The sequence below is a fragment of the Macrobrachium nipponense genome, chromosome 1 (assembly GCF_015104395.2).
Source record: "Macrobrachium nipponense isolate FS-2020 chromosome 1, ASM1510439v2, whole genome shotgun sequence".
NCBI classification, from domain to species: domain Eukaryota; kingdom Metazoa; phylum Arthropoda; class Malacostraca; order Decapoda; family Palaemonidae; genus Macrobrachium; species Macrobrachium nipponense.
The window spans coordinates 175,313,109-175,331,918 of NC_087200.1; the positions used below are offsets into that span (position 1 = coordinate 175,313,109).

Below are 18,810 nucleotides of genomic sequence, written 5' to 3' on the forward strand. Positions count from 1 at the left end.
GTTTAGCGAATGTCTAGTGTAGTGAGTCATTAAGGTTTTAGTTAATGTTTTGTGAATGTTTAGTATGTAAGTATTCGTTGAATGTTTATCGAGTGTTTAGTGAATGTCTTGGGAATGTTAGTGTTTAGTGAATGTTTAGTGCCGCCTTGTGGTTTTAGTGAATATTTTGTGAAATTTAGTGAATGTTTAGTATGTAAGTATTTAATTAATGTTTTGTGGATGTTAGTTTAGCAAATGTTTATTGTATGAATATTCAGTGAATGTTTAGTGAGTGTTTAGTGAATGTTAGTGTTTTGTGAATGCTTAGTGTGCAAGTAGTTTCCAGTGAATGTTTAGTGAGTCTTTAGGGTTTTAGTGAATGTTTTGTGAATGTTAGCGAATGCTTAGTGAGCAAGTATTTGGTCAATGTTTAGTGAATGTTAGTATTTAGTGAATGTTAGTAAGTATTCAGTGAATGTTTAGTAAATGTTGGTGTTTGGTGAATGTTTAGTAAGTATTCAGTGAATGTTCAGTGGGTGTTTAGTGAATGTCTTGTGAATGTTAGTGTTTAGTGAATATTTAGTGTGCAAGTATTCAGTGATTGTTTAGGGTTTAGTGAATGAGTTTAATGAATGTTTAGTAAGTATTTAGTGAATGTTTAGTGGGTGTTTGGTGAATGTATTGTGAATGATAGTGTTTAGTGAATGTATTGTGAATGTTAGTGTTTAGTGAATGTATTGTGAATGTTAGTGTTTAGTGAATGTTTAGTGTGTAAGTGTTTAATGAGTGATGAGTGGATGTTTTGTGGTCTAGTGAGTATTTATTGAGTTTTTGGTGTTTTATGAGTGCTTAGTGTGTATATACTGAGAGACCAGTGAGTGTTGAGTTTCACTGAGTGTTTAGTGTTATTGAGTGTGAGCGTATGTTAAATGTGAGTGTTTAGTGAGTATGAGTATATTGCAAGTGTGTTTAGTGAGTGTGAGTGTGTAGTAAGTGTTTAGTGAGCTAAGTACATCATGAATGTTAGTGTTTAGTGATTGTACATCCCTTTTTAGTTAGTGCTCAGTGAATGTATGTTAAGAAAGTCTTGTAATTTTCAGGAACTTTTTATGTTAAACACTACTTAGATCCGGTTAAACTGGGTCCAATAATAATAATAATGATAATAATAATAATAATAGTAATAATAATAACAATACCAGCAACAATAACAGTAATAATAGCAATATTGAAAATAATAATAAAGTCATACAGTATAGTACTATGAGCTGGACCGATACCTTTCAATATGGCTGCCCAAGGTCACACACTCGATAGGGACATCGCCACTCCAGTGATCGACGCTCTGTGGTTAAAATAGACTCATACCACACATACAAAGCTGAATAAATTTACGGTGCATGAAGATTCATAAAGGAGGTTGGTCATAATGAGCAACCTTTCCAGCTCTAAAAATGATTTAAAGATAGTTCCAAGGCCAACGAAAAAAAAGAAAAAAGAAAAAAAAATAGACAATAGCAGACAGGCAACTGTGGTAATCGTCTGAAACCTTCTTCATGGTTTTGCAAGTCATCATGACTGTGTGAGCAGAAATATGACGGGAGGCGTAAATTTAGCTTAGTAAATAAACCTTCTGTTCTTTATATGTTCACGTTCATAGTATTTCTAGAAGCCTAATGTTGGGAAATTGTGAAATATGGGATAAGAAAGCGGTTTAAATTTATGCTAAAGTGGCATAACTTTAAATAAATATTCTCCTCACACCCATAGACTATGGAACGGCCTTCAGATGACGTCGTGTAATTGAAACTGCAGCTCAACCGAAGATCCAATGCAATAAGCATTACTATCCTAATATTATTCTCCTTGCATTTTGATGTGTTTTCACCTATTTATTAATCTGTTAGTTTATCTTTTCTTTTTTCATTTAGTGAGACCTCATCTTTCGGTGCTTCCCTTCACCTCCTCCCTTTTCTTCCTAAAGAGCACCAGATTCTTTGGACGCTTGAATTCCAAGTCAATGGTCCCTGTGTTGGGCTTGTTCCATAGGCATAGTTTTCATCTGCTCAGCATAATGATAATAATAGACCTATAAATGCACGTAGAACCATTAATAGGCCTATACCTTGAGCAATACACACACACACACACACACAAATATATATATATATATATGGTGTGTTTGTGTGTGTGTGTGTAGTATGTAACCACACTTCTTGGACAACCTGTAGATAAGTGAATTAGCTTATTTTCACCCTGAACAACTACGATAGTCCTTCAAATATGTTCTAATTGCATCACATTTTATCAAAACCGAACCGACGGCCTCCCACGTGTTAGACTATTTTTTATAGAGTCTAACGTTGCAGCTTTCAGTTCTATAAATATCCAGCCAACTTGGTCTAACGGGAAAAGGTTTTCCTATCCACCATATACACTTTCTGTTTCCCCCCTAGGAGGGGTGAGGCGTCAGAAGGGAACAGCCGTACTTGCGGTCTTCAACAAGAATATGTAGGGCAACATACTGTCCTTCATATGTTGTGATATGATGCAATTGAAAGATAATGTTGGCAGCCACTTCTTACGGATCGGCTACTATAATAATAATAATAATAATAATAATAATAATAATAATAATAATAATAATAATATATAATAATAATAATAATAATAATAAAGAATTTTATAAGAATAAAGGAATTTTGTAAGCTAAGGCATATCCCAACTGAATAATCATACGATTATTCAGTAGGCAATTTCTAAAGTTATTTTCCTCCAAGTTATAATAATAATAATAATAATAATAATAATAATAATAATAATAATAATAATAATAATAATAATAATAATACTGTAGCATTAAATGGCATAATTCAGCGAATGAATCTTATATATCATCTTCTCTATTTTTCTTATTAGTCGCTTCTCTGGTTCAGCGATACTTCTTAATAATTGGCCAGTATTCATATTGGGATATATCTAAATAACGCTGAATGTGATATTTTATCTAGAACAGGATTTTGCTTGTCAATTCTGTTCTAAATAAAATATGACATTCAGCATTATTTAGATTTATCTCAAAATGAATACTGGCCAATTAGGCAGTAAAAAGCGAATAATAAGAAAAATAGAAGAGATAGTATATAAGATTATTTCTCTGAATTCTGCCATTTTATTCAACAGAATTAGAATTTTGTTTATTATGAGAGGGCCTTCTTCCAAAATAATAATAATAATAATATACTGTGTCTTAATCATAATAAGGTGACATATTATTAACGGAAAGTGCATAGACTGTGTTTAGAGCATTTCTGAAAAGACCTTTTGTGAATAAGCAAACGAACGAATGCTTCCAAAGTTAACCACATAACATTTCCCGCTGAAGTACAATCAATCCTCATGCGAGATCGAGAAAGGGCGGGAATATTGTTGAAGTAGTAACTGTCTGCTAAGGGAGTAAGTTCTCTTGCTGGTATAAGGCCAGTTTAACTAATAACAGCAGCAACACCGAGAGACAATGATCAAGCACGTAAGCGGATCCTCTCTCTCTCTCTCTCTCACACTCGCATCTCTCTCTCTCGCCCCCCCTCTCTCTCACCCCCCCCCCCCCTCTCTCTCTCTCTCTCTCTCTCTCTCTCCCTCACACACACATACACACCCCCCTCTCTCTCTCTTTCTTTTCTGGAGTTCGTTCGTCTCACGATGACCCAGCATCTTTTCAAATCTTCCTCTTCTTCTTACTTCGGGCCCACAATACGTCGAGAAAAGCCCATTGAGTAGGGGGGGGGGGGGGTGGCGGAATTCGTACCGCCATTTAGAAATCTTTCATGGTGTGGGGGTGGCGGCATTTGGGTTTATCATATAGTATATATATGTAACAATATTAAAGCTACACACATGCACACACACATATAGTACTACACAGTAGTAGTAGTAGTTGTTGTTGTACTACAGCTGTTGCTACTGTTAGAATAATATAACTAAACAAATCTTTTCTACTTCAGCGGCGGCTCGTCAGTAGACACTGTGGAACTGCAGCACCCCCTATCATTTCTCATATATATATATATATATATATATATATATATATATATATATATATACATACATACATATATATATATATATATTATATATATATATATATATATATATATATATATATATGTATGTATGTGCAGGCACAAAATTATGAATATATACATGAATATGAGAAATTAAGTATAAATTATCAATAATCCTTAAAAAAATTATTACCATTCTCTTTCATTTTTATATAAACATGAATTGAAACAATATGTGGAACTGTGGTGCTAATTAGTTCTAATTTTGCTAGCAGGATGATTAAGTGGTAGCCAGCCGGCGCGTAGATGTGACGTGATGGGAACACTGCCCTCTCGACCAGAGTCAATCTTGCTGTTGGAAGGACAACGTGTTTTGAAATTCGTCAACGTTTAATCAATATTAGTGATAGTGATCAAATTAGTGACGATACTGATGAAATGTAATGTAATTCAGAATAATCGACTCAGTGGCGAGTTGCAGTACAAAGTGGAAAAAAAATGATAACCACATAAAGGTCAATGAGTAAAATTTAAAAAAGTAGCTTTCGGCTGCGGTTCTGCTGCCTTCATCAGCGGGAGAGAGAGAAAGGAGACAAAATAGAGAGAGGGAAAATGTGTAAGTGTGTGTGTGTGTGTGTGTGTATTTATGCAGTTAATATCAAGGAATCTGAAAAAAAATGTAAAAAACAGCACCCCTATGAATGATAGGCACCAGCCGCCAATGCTACTAGTAATGATTTATTGAAAGAAAACAATGTTCTATTACGTATACATATCCATGGGGGTGGGGGCGGGCTCGTGATCAGGTGTCCCCCATCCACTTGAAATCCGCCGCTGGTAACAGGTAATTGTTGAGATAAGGAAACGCTGGCAGCCATTCGCGGCGCTTCATTTGTAGGACAGCCAAGGCCCTAGTAAGAAAGTGGGTGAAGTACAGTTCAAGTGTCGCTCAGTTCATTGACGGTGCGTTATTTTTTCGTACTCGTCCCTTTCATTCGGTGTCTCTTCGTTATCATAGTGAAACGCAATTCTCGCTGTGTTGGTATATCGTAATGATTACGTATAGCCTATTTTTCTGTTGAACGTTAGGCATAAAATTATCGTCGTGTTTTGCTTGATTTTATCTGTGCTGTGAAGACTGAACCGCTAAAATCAGCTAACTTGGGTGGGAGATAGTATTATTATTATTATTATTATTATTATTATTATTATTATTATTATTATTATTATTATTATTATTATTCACAGGAATGCTTATTCTTTTTATCATTCCCAAGCCAGGATAGAGGTGGGGTTGAGTCAGGAAGGGCATCCGTCCGTAGAAATAAACTGTTCAGTGACTGTTAAAAGCAATCGTAACAGGCTCACTTTAAAGTGAAAAAAAGAAATAGAGAATTCTCAACATATTTTGGTGATAGAAAGTTTCTCTCCAAGATATTTAGAATGAGCACAGACTCTAACGAAAGAAAATTAGACAACGAAGTAAAACATCAAGAACTTTCATATCAACAAGATAACAGTAAACTCCTAAGCTGGATTAAGATCATTGGTTTAATCGATTCAAGGCATCTCGCATGAAATTTAATCTGCCAACACCGAAATGAAAGAACTGCGCTTACTGTCTGCGTTAGGCCTAGATGTGGCTCATGGCCGAATGCAGTCATTCCAGAAGCCTAATAAGATGAACTGGCTATATATATATATATATATATATATATATATATATATATATATATATATATATATATACTAAAAAGCAAAGTTGTGATGTACAGTAAGTTCCAGAAGTGAAGCGACAAATTTCAGAATTGATCGTACTTATTTAGAATCTCTCGTAGGGTTGATAGTTAGTATATTTTATTCCAATTATTGTCATCTTATTTATCTGATAATACGTATCAGTGATTAACTGTATAAGCACAGAACATATTTCCCCAGTGAATGATCAATGTTAGTTAAATAATTGATTATTAAAAGAAAGAAAGAAAGAAAAAGAATTTCCCCATAGAAACATCTGCGGCTCTCAAAGTGTGATATCAAGTGTTCACCATAGAGTGGCTGCAGGAACTGAGTGTATAAGCATTGCCTAATATTTGTAAATTAACCCTCTTACGCCGAAGCCCTAAAAATCAAAACGTCTCCCGTATGCCGGGCCCGGTTTGGAGTGAGCGCGGAAGTGGAAAAAATAATTTTTTCAAAAAATTACAGCGCGCGTACTTTTGAAGATTAAGAGTTCATTTTTGGCTCCTTTTTTTGTCATTGCCTGTAGTTTAGAATGCAACCATCAGAAATGAAAAATAATATCATTATCATATGTAAATAATGCGATATATGGTAGCGAAAAAAAAAAATTCATACATAATTGTATTCAAATCACGCTTTGCAGAAAACGGTCAAAGCTAACCAGTTACTTTTTTTGCGTTGTATTGTACACTAAATTGCGATCATTTTGATATATAATACATTGTAAAACAATAAAAGCAACACCGGAAAAATATTATCACAAAATGATGTACGAATTCGTAACGCGCGGACGCAAAAAAATATTTTTTTCAAAAATTCACCGTAAATCACAATATTGTTCTAGAGACTTCCAATTTGTTTCAAAATTAAAACAAAGGATTGAATATTAGGATACTGCAAGAGTTTTAGATTAAAATTGCAGATTTTGACCATTTCGGACGAGTTAAAGTTGACCGAATGTCGAAATTTTTATATATAAATTTTTTTATATGCACATATTTCGGAAATGGAAACAGCTACAACCTTTAATTATTTTTTGTTATATTCTTCATGAATTTGCGCACTTTGTGATATATGAAACTCTATAAAACGGCTAATATGAAAAGGAGCAAATATTAGGATAATGCGATCTACGCATTTCGGAGATTTTCGGCCGCGAAGCGGCGCGCGGAGGGAAGAAAGATATTTTTTTCAGAAATTCACCATAAATCACAATATTATTCTAGAGAAACTTCAATCTGTTTCAAAATGAAGATAATAAATGAATATTACTACGCCGTAAGTAGATTTTATGCTTACAATTACGTTTTTTTGACCATTTTCAATTGGCGTCAAAGTTGACCGTAGCGTAGTATTTTTTTCCAATTATTTCGTAATTTATATGCAGATATTTCAGAAATGAGAAAGCTACAACCTTTATTATTTTTTTTGTTGTATTTTTCATGAATTTACGCACATTTTGATATATGAAACTGTATAAAACGGCTAATATGAAAAGGAGCAAATATTAGGATAATGCGATCTACGCATTTCGGAGATTTTCGGCCGCGAAACGGCGCGCGGAGGGAAAGAAAGATTTTTTTCAGAAATTCACGCATAAATCACAATATTGTTCTAGAGACTTCAAATTTGTTTCAAAATGAAGATAAACAAATGAATATTACTAGGCCGTAAGAGATTTAGCTTACAATTACGTTTTTCGACCATTTCGATTGCGTCAAAGTTGACCGTACGTAGTTTTTTTTCCAATTATCGTAATTTATATGCAGATATTTCAGATATGAGAAAAGCTACAACCTTTAATTATTTTTTGTTGTATTTTTCATGAATTTGCACACATTTTGATATATAAAACTCTATAAAACGGCTAATATGAAAAGGAGCAAAATGATTAGGGATAATGCGATCTACGCATTTCGGAGATTTTTCGGCCGCGAAGGCGGCGCGCGGAGGGAAGAAGATATTTTTTTTCAGAAATTCACCATAAATCACAATATTGTTCTAGAGACTTCAAATTTATTTCAAAATGACGATAAATAAATGAATATTACTATGTCGTAAGAGATTTAGCTTACAATTACGTTTTTCGACCATTTCGATTGCGTCAAATTTGACCATACGTAGTTTTTTTTCCAATTATCGTAATTTATATGCAGATATTTCAGAAATTATGAAAAGCTACAACCTTTAATTATTTTTTGTTGTATATGCCATGAATTTTGCGCACATTTTGATATATGAAACTCTATAAACTGCTAATACGATAAAACGATAAAAGGAGAAAATATTAGGATAATGCGATCTACGCATTTCGGAGATTTTCGGCCGCGAAGCGGCGCGCGGAGGGAAGAAAGATAATTTTTTCAGAAATTCACCATAAATCACAATATTGTTCTAGAGACTTCAAATTTGTTTCAAAATTAAGATAAATAAATGAATATTACTATGTCGTAAGAGATTTAGCTTACAATTACGTTTTACGACCATTTCCATTGCATCAAAGTTGACCGTACGTAGTTTTTTTTTCCAATTACGTAATTTATATGCAGGTATTTCAGAAATGAGAAAATCTACAACCTTTAGAAAAATTATTTTTTTTGTTGTATTTTTCATGAATTTACGCACATTTTGATATATGAACTGTATATAAAACGGCTAATATGAAAAGGAGCAAATATTATGGATAATGCGATCTACGCCTTTCGGAGATTTTCGGCCGCGAAACGGTCGCGCGGAGGGAAGAAAGATATTTTTTTTCAGAAATTCACCATAAATCACATATTGTTCTAGAGACTTTCAATTTTTGTTTCAAAATGAATGTAAATAAATGAATATTACTAGGCCGTAAGAGATTTAGCTTACAATTGCGTTTTTTGACCATTTCGATTGCATCAAAGTTGATGCCGTACGTAGTTTTTTTTTCCAATTATCGTAATTTATATGCAGATAATTTCAGATATGAGAAAAGCTACAACCTTTAATTATTTTTTGTTGTATTTTTCATGAATTTGCGCACATTTTGATATATAAAACTCTATAAAACGGCTAATATGAAAAGGAGCAAATATTAGGATAATACGATCTACGCATTTTCGGAGATTTTCGGCCGCGAAGCGGCGCGCGGAGGGAAGATATTTTTTTCAAAATTCACCATAAATCACAATATTGTTCTAGAGACTTCAAATTTATTTCAAAATGAAGATAAATAAATGAAGATTACTAGACTGTTATGTATTTTGCTTACCCAAAAATACCAACATAAAAAAAAATTAAAGTATATATATATATATATATATATATATATATATATATTATATATATATATATATATATATATAATAGATATATACATATATATATATATATATATATATATATATATTATATATATATATTTATATATATATATATATATATATATATATATATATATATATATGTGTGTTTGTTTCTTTATTTATTACACTTTTCCGATTCTGGTACGAATACATAAATAAAAGGAATGCAGGTGACACTTTTCTTTTTTGCATACAATGAATATCGTATTCATGCATAGATACTGAGATATAAAAACTTGAAAATAAATAAAAAAATAAATATAAAACAAATGCAGAATACTCACTCCTAATCCTGACTCTTCTTCGTTCTATTCTTGTTTTCTCCCTCCTCCATTGAAGAGTCTTGCATTTTTTTTCCTCTCGACATGACGAGGTACAGGTGGAGGAGGGAGACGCGCGCCCTTACGGCCGCTGGGATAGGGCGCGGTTCCGTGCGCCCTCCCTTGACCGCCGCTGAGTCGCACTCCAATAGAAGACCGCACTGTGGTATTTGCGGTCACACTCCCCGAACCTGCATAGAGCTATCTTGCAGGTGCGACAGAAGAACCGGGTGTCTCTCCTTCTGCCATTCATATGGCACACCCGGCACCGTTTCTGCCTGCGCCCTTCTAGGAGATCCAGTGTGTGATCCCCTGGCATCAGCCGACACGGAGGGTCCACTACCCGACGAGAAGGGGCGCGGGTGGGGGCGTCAGCAGGGGCGGCGGCAGCAGGGGCGTCAGCAGCAGGGGCGTCGGCAGCAGGGGCGTCAGCAGCAGGGGCGTCGGCAGCAGGGGCGGTGGCAGAAGGATGACCGAAGTTGGCACCCCGAAGGTCTGCCCTTTCCTCTATGGTTAGATCTACAGCTCGGGGCAGGGGGCCAGACATGGAAGGCCACTCATTGGGATCAAAGTTGATGAGGGCTTCCCCGGCTGCCTCGAGGAACTGTAAGTGGCTCATCCTCCGTAGATCGGGACCGTAGTACCCACAGTAGAGTACGTAGGCATTTTGGAGGGCCAACTGCAGAATGTATTTCAGGAGCTTTTGGGTCCATCTCCTGGTTCTCCTGGCGAAGGGATAATATTGGATGAGTTGATCAAAGAGATCAACTCCTCCCATGTGCCTATTGTAGTGACCAATGACGGTAGGGCGCTCTACACGAAACTGCTCATACACAACTCGGCCCTGTCGACGCGTCTTCTTCCGCTGCACGATCTCCTCTTGGCCAATTAATCTTACTTGAACTATTAGAGAAATTTAAAGTAATTAATCCTAAATTACCCTACTTTTATGGTCTTCCCAAAACTCACAAAGACAATCTTCCATTCAGACCCATCGTTTCATGCGCCGGAGCTTTCAATTACAAAATTTCTAAATGGTTAGCTGGCCTCCTTTCTCCTTTTTTAGGCACTTTTTCTCCCAGTCACATCAAACATTCGGAAGACTTTTGTCACAAATTCAGAGAAGCACATACACCACTTCACAACATAAAACTTTTAAGCCTTGACGTAGACTCCCTATTCACAAAAGTACCAGTACAGGACGTTCTTCAGTTTTTAAGGGAAAAATTATCCCCCTATTCAGATCATTTCCCTTTGGCACTTGACAAAATAATAAAGTTAGTTGAATTATGTGCATCTAATAACGTATTTTCATTCGGGGAATCATTCTACAAGCAAAAATTCGGGTGTAGTATGGGTAGTCCTTTAAGTCCTATTTTAGCCAATCTGTACATGGAATACTTTGAAACTACAGTAATAAATGCAATAAAACCCAAAAACATGCTGTGGATGAGATACGTGGATGACATACTAACATTTTGGGATAATAAGTGGGGTAATTTTAATGAATTCCTCTCAAAATTAAACGCATTAGTGCCCAGCATCAAATTTAAAGTTGAATGGGAAACAGACAACAAAATTCCTTTTCTTGATGTTTTAATAATCAGAGACACGACAGAATACAAATTTACCATATACAGAAAACCAACGTTCTCACTTTCATATATTCACTACTTTAGCTATCATGACAATACTATCAAGATAGGTCTAGCTAGCAACCTATTCTTAAGAGCCTTACGAATTTGTTCCCCAGATTTCCTGGAAAAAGAATTTGAACTAATTCGCAAGCAACTTTCATCTTTAAAGTATCCTGACCATATAATTGAGAAAGCAATTCAAAAAGCAAACGTAATTTTCTACCGACCCCCTAAAGACAAGACCGGAGACACACCCAACAATAAAATAAAAATTCCCCACCTGGAGACGATTAAGAGAGTAACTCACACCCTTGGGAAATCCAACACCCTTTTGCATTTACCTACCCAAATACCTTAGCCAAATCCCTGATTAACGTCCAACAAAAGACATCTCCCAAAGACTCTGGGGTATATGAGATCCCATGCCAGGACTGTGACCAGTCTTACATCGGATTTACAGGTAAATCACTTCCCCAGAGATTAATGACAACACAAACGGTCAGTTAGGTATGGACAACAGAACTCGGCTATTTTCAACCATATAAAGGAACATAACCATAGAATAAACTGGAATATGTCACGTGTAATTGATAGCAGCAACTGCCGGTACAAGAGTCAAATGATGGAATCGGCCTTAATAAAAGAGAAGCAGGTAATGAACATCTCAAAAGGGAATTGGATATCAGATATCGTCGACGCAGTGTTCATTCAACAACGCTTAAGAAGATTAAAGGAAGATTATCAGCGGGGTGACCTAAATTGGCTTACTTGTGGACGAATCTCTTGGTATAAATACCACCTTTTCTGTAAACTTTTCTCATTCATATACCTGAAGAGAGAGACAGCAGTCTCTGAAATATAGTACTTTTCTCTCTACATTTTGGTGTTTTTATGGGCTCCTTTTATTAGATGGAATTCTGTTGTTACAGAACATTTTTACCAGTCATATATATATATATATATATATATATATATATATATATATATATATATATATATATATATATATATCCCCAAAAACACTGTTATACAATAATGCTTGACTGGATCGAACTGATTACTGGTTGTCCGTGGAAATATGAATTTGGGTAATATCGCTCCCTTAAGATACGCCCACTTACGCAAATTTGGGGTAAAAGGTTGAAGGGAAAAAGGTGGAGTTAGTATTGTGGGTAGAGGTAGAGGTAGAGGTGGGGAGGGGTGGTTGGGGTCTGTCGTCTCCCTACTTAACCACGTGGTGATTTTACGGGTGTTCTGGTTGTTTGCAACCGTCTTTCTTATTTTTTATATAGCTAGTCTGTTTGCCAGGTGCAAGGACAGGCCCTGGTGTCGGTCCTGATGATTCTATCTTTGCCCAAATAATAGACAGTGGCCCTGCATTGTAAGCATTGCTATGCCCGGAACTAGGCCTAGTCACCTGAAGGTAGCAGCTGCAGTTAGAGCCTTTCTAGAAGATGGTGTTTTATGCTCGGTCTGAGTCGGTCCTAGAAGCTACAATCAGAACTACCAACCACACCCAACTTCCCTATTGAATCTAGGTGCTTTCATGTTTGATCATGTTTAATGTCGCGGAGATTTTCCCTTTACATTCGATAGATACTTGCATGGTTTTATACATCTTCACTAAAATAATTGATAATACACTATGATATTAAATATTTGTTTCCACATTGCTCGAAATATACATTGGTAATGTTGGTAATCCAGTGTTGAATGAGAATTTCAAATTGTTTCTTTTCTATAGTTTTAAGTAATTACTATACTTTAAGATTATTACTATTACCATAATTTTTTCTTATGATTGTTATAAATATCATAGATTTGATATTTGTGCATCATATATGAGCTTTATTTTCCTTGATAGAGCTTTCACTGTAGAAAGAAAAAAGTTTTTCCAGCTACGAGTTGTAGTTACCAGTTAGTGAATTTCTAACTAAATCCTCTGAAATTTTTTCGCTTCACTTCTGGAATTTACTGTACTACATTCAAGAAAAAAGTTATTTATTTCTTTTGTTGCACACTATTTGTCACAATCAAAATATACAAGGGAGAGAGAGAGAGAGAGAGAGAGAGAGAGAGAGAGAGAGAGAGAGAGAGAGAGAGAGATTTAAATAAAATACAATAACCTTGCTTGTCAAAGACACTACTGTATGTGTGTGAGTGAGTGACATAGAGAGAGAGAGAGAGAGAGAGAGAGAGAGAGAGAGAGAGAGAGAGAGAACGACACGTTCTCTGGTTGTCTCGATGAAGGTCAACGCAGAACTACAGCGGCAGCCGACCATTGCTTTCACTCCCTATTTATAAGCTAGACCGAGATCGAGAAAAATATTATTTTTATGATGAATAATCATGATTTATGTGTCACTGAAAGAACTTAAATTGATGTACCGATATAAACTAGCGTGATATCTTTGATTACGAAGTGTGAATTCAGAAGAAAACAACTTTGAAAGGATTTACTGTACAGAAAAATAGATGTGTTCGTATCACAAATGTGTATGATTCGATAGATCGTTATTTTAACTAACATGGGCGCCCGCACGTAGGAAATATATATATATATATATATATATATATATATATATATATATATATATATATATATATATATATAATTGCTGATACTGTTTTAGGAATTAACCCGGTAGCTCAAAGGGTCAAAGTGTTTGTCTGCATGATACCATACCGGAAACTATCCAAGTATTATGTATTAAGATTTGGAAAATATGCGCCCACGAACGTAACCATGATAACGGTGAGGCTATAGTAGGTTCACATCAACCGTGCATTTGATGTCTAGGCCAGTCCCTTACGACGCTCCTGATTGGCTGTTGAAAAGCCAATCACAGAGCTGGAAACTTTCAGTCTCTTACGGGAGTTCATATGGGAGGATATATGTTCCACCTCTCCTGAGGGATACGTCTTTCAAAAGTATCCCTCAGGAGAAGTGGAACATACATCATGCCTATGTGAACTCTCGAGAGAGACAGAGTTCCAGCCCCGTGATTGGCTTATCAACAGCCAATCAGGAGTCTCGTAAGGGACTGGCTTAGAGCCTTAGACATCGGATGCACGGTTGATGGGAATCTACTACAGTACCATGAACATAAATGGATGTGTATGTCTGGTTGTCTCCCCGTCTGAGTGTTCCTGCTAACCTGTGTATAAGTTTTCATATACGCTGATTAAACTGCATATCTTAAACTGACACCTTACTCCTCTTTCCTTTCAGAAGATGAGATCCTTGCTGTTCTTGCTGCTGGTGTTGAGGTGGACCTCGGGGGAACTGCCGCCTCCAGAGAGGTCCTACAAAATCCTGATGGTCCTTCCAGTTTCCAGCCACAGCCACAGGAATGTTTTTCTTCCTTTAGCGAAGGCTTTGGCAGAGCGAGGTCACAAGGTAGGCCTAAAGAACTTTACCTCTAAGGGTAAATTTCAGCTCATAAAAGTGATTCCACTGAACGTTACCATCCATTGTGATCAGGCAGGATCAAATAGGTTTCATTGTTCCTCTTCCAAAGTAATTCTGTTGGTGGTTGGTTTAGATTAACCCTCTTACACCGACTGGGCGTATTTTACGTCGACATTTTTTGTCTCCCGTGTGCTGACTGGACGTATTTTACGTCGACTTACAAAGGTTTTTTTAAAATTTGCGGAAAAATACTTATAGGCCTACCAGCCTAAAACTTTTGAATCACGCGCCTTGGGGGATGCTGGGAGTTCACGGATCAAGGTGTTGTTTTGTTTACAATCGTTACGCAGGCGCGCAAGCGCGAATTTCTTTCTTGCCGCACTAAAAAGTATCTGTGACACATCTCTGAAATTATTTTGTCACTTTGACATAATTTTTGTACCATTGTAAATTAGCCGTTACATGAAGTATTATATATGAAAATGTGCGCATTTTTATGTAAAATACAACAATAAAATACTCATGATTGTAGCTTTTATCAGTTTTGAGATATTTTCATATAAATAACGATAATTGCCAAAATTTCAACCTTTGGTCAACTTTGACTCTACCGAAATGGTCGAAAAACGCAATTGTAAGCTAAAACTCTTATATTTTAGTAATATTCAATCATTTACCTTAATTTTGCAACTAATTGGAAGTCTCTAGCACAATATTTCGATTTATGGTGAATTTATGAAAAAAATAACATTTTCTTTACGTCCGCGCGGTAACTCTTCCGAAAAAATCATACGTGCGATTGTGGTAATGTTTGCACCATTTTAAATTAGCCGTTACATAAAGTTTTATATATGAAAATGTGCGCAATTTCATGTAGAATACAACAATAAATAATTGAAGGTTGTAGCTTTTCTCATTTTTGAAATATTTGCATATAAATCACGATAATAGAAAAAAAACCACGTTCGGTCAACTTTGACTCTATCGAAATGGTCGAAAAACGCAATTGTAAGCTAAAACTCTTACAGTCTAGTAATATTCAGTCATTTATCTTCATCTTGAAACAAATTCGAAGTCTCTAGCAAAATATTTAGATTTATGGTGAATTTAAAAAAAAAATCTTTCCTTCCCTCCACGCGCGGATTCTCCGCCACAAATCTCCGAAATGCGTACGTACCATTCTCGGAATATTTGCTCCGTTTCATATTAGATATTTCATAGAGTTTTATATATGAAAATGTGCGAAATTTCATGTAGAATAAAACGAAAAATATTTGAAGGTTGTAGCTTTTCTTATTTCCGAATTAATTGCATATAAAAAATATATATATATAAAATTCGACATTCGGTCAACTTTAACTCGTCAGATATGGTCGAAAACTGCAATTGTAAGCTAATACTCTTACAGTATAGTAATATTCAATCATTTGTCTTCATTTTGAAAGAAATTGGAAGTCTCTAGGACAATATTTAGATTTATTGTGAATTTTTGAATAAAATATTTGTTTACGTCCGCCCGTTACGAATTCATGCATTATTTTGTGATAATATTTTCTCTGTGTTGCTTTTATCGTTTTACAATGTGTTATATACCAAAATGATAGCAATTTAGTGTACATTACAACGAAAAAAAAAGTAACTTGTTACCTTTAACCGTTTTGCGCACAGCGCGATTTGAATACAATTATATATGAAATTTCGTTTTTGCGCTATCATATATCGCATTATTTATATATATTAATGATAATTTTTTTCATTTCTGATGGTTGCGTACTAAACTTCAGCCAATGAAAAAAAAGGAGCCAAAAATGAACTCTTAATCTTGAAAACTAAGCGCGCTGTGATTTTTTGAAAAAAATATTTTTTCCGCTTCCGCGCTCACTCTGCAACACCTCCGGCACACGGGAGACAATTATTTTTTTACCGCTTCGGCGTAAGAGGGTTAAGCTATAGGTTTATGCCAGCATGGGGCCCCTGACTAAAGGCAACCCAGAAGTATGTTGTTGAATGGATTAAGAGGCCTGATGTGGACCTCTAGATAGTAACAGTAATATCTGCAAAATCATACCTAACCAAATCATTGGTTTGGAAGAAAGACCAAAACAACCACTTGGTCCCCTTGGGGCTACTCAGTTGTGTGTCTACCTCATGACTAGTAGGCCTAATGTTCAGTGGAATTACTCATCCTGTCCCTCACTCAGCCATTCCATCTCCCTCACAGATCGAGATGCTGAGCAACACGAACAAACCCATAGTCCATCCGGGCATCCATGAAATCGCCCACAACCTGCCCGAATTTGATGTGTCGACTCTGAACTTGTTCGACACCCGAAAGGAGCCAGAAGGTTCATTTTACCTCTTCATAGATGCAATGCCCAAATTTGCCCGGAAGATCTACCACTTGCCTCAAGTGAAGGAACTCTATGCCAGGAGGAAGGAGTTCGACCTTGTCATTGCAGACCACATGTTTAACGAGGTGAGTGCTGGCACTTACTCTTAGGAAAAGTGAGCCTGGTATGGCCACACAACATGCAGTGAGCGGCACAGCTTGAGAGGCGCAATTTGCCGCTGATTGTGAAACTTTGAACACATTTTCCTTAACAAATTTCATGATGTGCAATGTGGCTGTATCTGTGAATGTTTTCTTAGACCTAACTGCTTGATGATGTATTGAGGTAGGATTGATATTGCTGACATATGGTTTGCCATCTGTCAGCCCGCAACATGAAGGGAAAATTGTACCAGCAGCCCGGAAGATATCAAGTAAGACTTTGTAAGAATTCTTAAGCCATTATGAAACTAAATAGTGTTCAATAAAGGCTCTAAGATATACTCCCTAGTCCCTAGTCCCTGAGTCTTGGTCGGATGTTATGTCCTCTTGTAACTAAATTCCAGGTCGTGTATCCCTTCGCCTATGAGCTACCCTTCATGACTATTGCCACACCGGGCATGGACTACAGGCAAAGTGCCGTCCTGGGCAACGTCCTCAACCCAGCTTACGTGCCCAATTTCTTGCTGCCAACGAGCTTGGATACCGTCTTCGGGCGCCTTAAAAACACTTTCCTGCACATCTTCACCGCCATCCATTGGAGACTCTGGAAGATTGTTCCTTCTGTACAGAAAGAGGTCGGTAATCTCGTGCGTCAGGACAAACTACATTTAAAGTAGGCACACATACATGCATGCGTGTATGTGTGCATGTATGTATGTGTACGTCTTTTCTGCTTGGAAAGGTTGACTTCAGATATTGGTAGCTTGTATTTTAAATTGGGTTGCTAGGCCTATTCCATATATTTATGAATGGATGTATATATACACTGCTTAGAAAGTATTGTTTTTATTTTATTTTGTCATAACAAGATTTGCACGATATATAAATATTTAATTAATATTTGTCTGTATCACTGCATTCAAAGTACTGTAAGCTGTATTATTTTTATTTTATTTTGTTATGACAAGATTTGCATGATATATAAATATTTAGTTAAAATTTGCCTGTATCACTGCATTCAAAGTACTACTGTAAGCTGCCATATACATACATACATACATACACATATATATATTCATTTTCTAAAAACGGTAATGTAGATGTACACTAACACTTACATTCTAAGGGCATGCAGGTCTTCATATATTTTTCACATAGTTTTACACATCAGTCATCATATTTCATGAAGACTAATATCAACTTGACATACTCTGAGACTAGGCTGACTGGAAGCAATTCGTCTATTACAGCCTATGTCTTAATTATGTTGATAAAAAATGGGAATGACTTCGTCTTTAAAAGTTAGTCGAATGAATCTCATTTACTTCTTTTCCACATTAATAATTTCTGTCGCCGGAAAGACTAACATCAGTCTAACCAAGACCACCGAGAGACAAACACCCTCTGAGCTAGGTTGATACGAGACAAATCTTTGGGACTGAAGCTTCGCGTGTCTCAGTTTAATTCATTTATAACTGGTTGCGTCTTCATTTGTCGATCAACCTGACATGGAAACAGTCTCGCATCTTCAGAAGTCATTAGATTAAAACTCATATTTCTATCTTTACGCCCTCAAAAGATCTCAGCCCAGTTCCCTGACCTCCCTCCCCTTTTGGACATCGAAAGGAACCAGTCTCTCACGCTCCTGAATTCTCACTTCTCGATGGACATGCCGGTTCCCCTCCTGCCGTCACAGATCGAGGTTGGGGGCTTACACTGCCGACCGGCGAAGCCCTTGCCAGAGGTGAGGCTCACATTCAGTCACAAGCCTTGAAATTATAGCATCCAAAAGTTTTGAATTCTGTAGGTCTATGGTTTCGTACTGC

The 18,810-nt window shown here is 36.3% G+C and overlaps 1 protein-coding gene across 10 annotated transcripts in view; it reads left to right on the forward strand.

Moving 5' to 3' along the window:
- LOC135219866 (UDP-glycosyltransferase UGT5-like) overlaps positions 1–18,765 on the forward strand; it is a 38,755-nt gene extending 19,990 nt beyond the window's left edge. For 2 of the 10 annotated variants that reach the window (XM_064256990.1, XM_064256998.1), the window contains exons 2-5: positions 14,314–14,481; positions 16,715–16,969; positions 17,389–17,619; positions 18,564–18,765. In XM_064256990.1, the coding sequence (XP_064113060.1) occupies positions 14,314–14,481; positions 16,715–16,969; positions 17,389–17,619; positions 18,564–18,758 (849 nt within the window). In that variant the 3' untranslated portion in view covers positions 18,759–18,765. Of the gene's footprint in view, positions 1–4,429; positions 4,660–4,871; positions 5,093–13,812; positions 13,837–14,313; positions 14,482–16,714; positions 16,970–17,388; positions 17,620–18,563 lie in introns of those variants that run through there. The other 8 variants (XM_064256995.1, XM_064256992.1, XM_064256991.1 and 5 more) reach the window with 8 other exon arrangements.
- Positions 18,766–18,810: the final 45 nt, after the last annotated feature.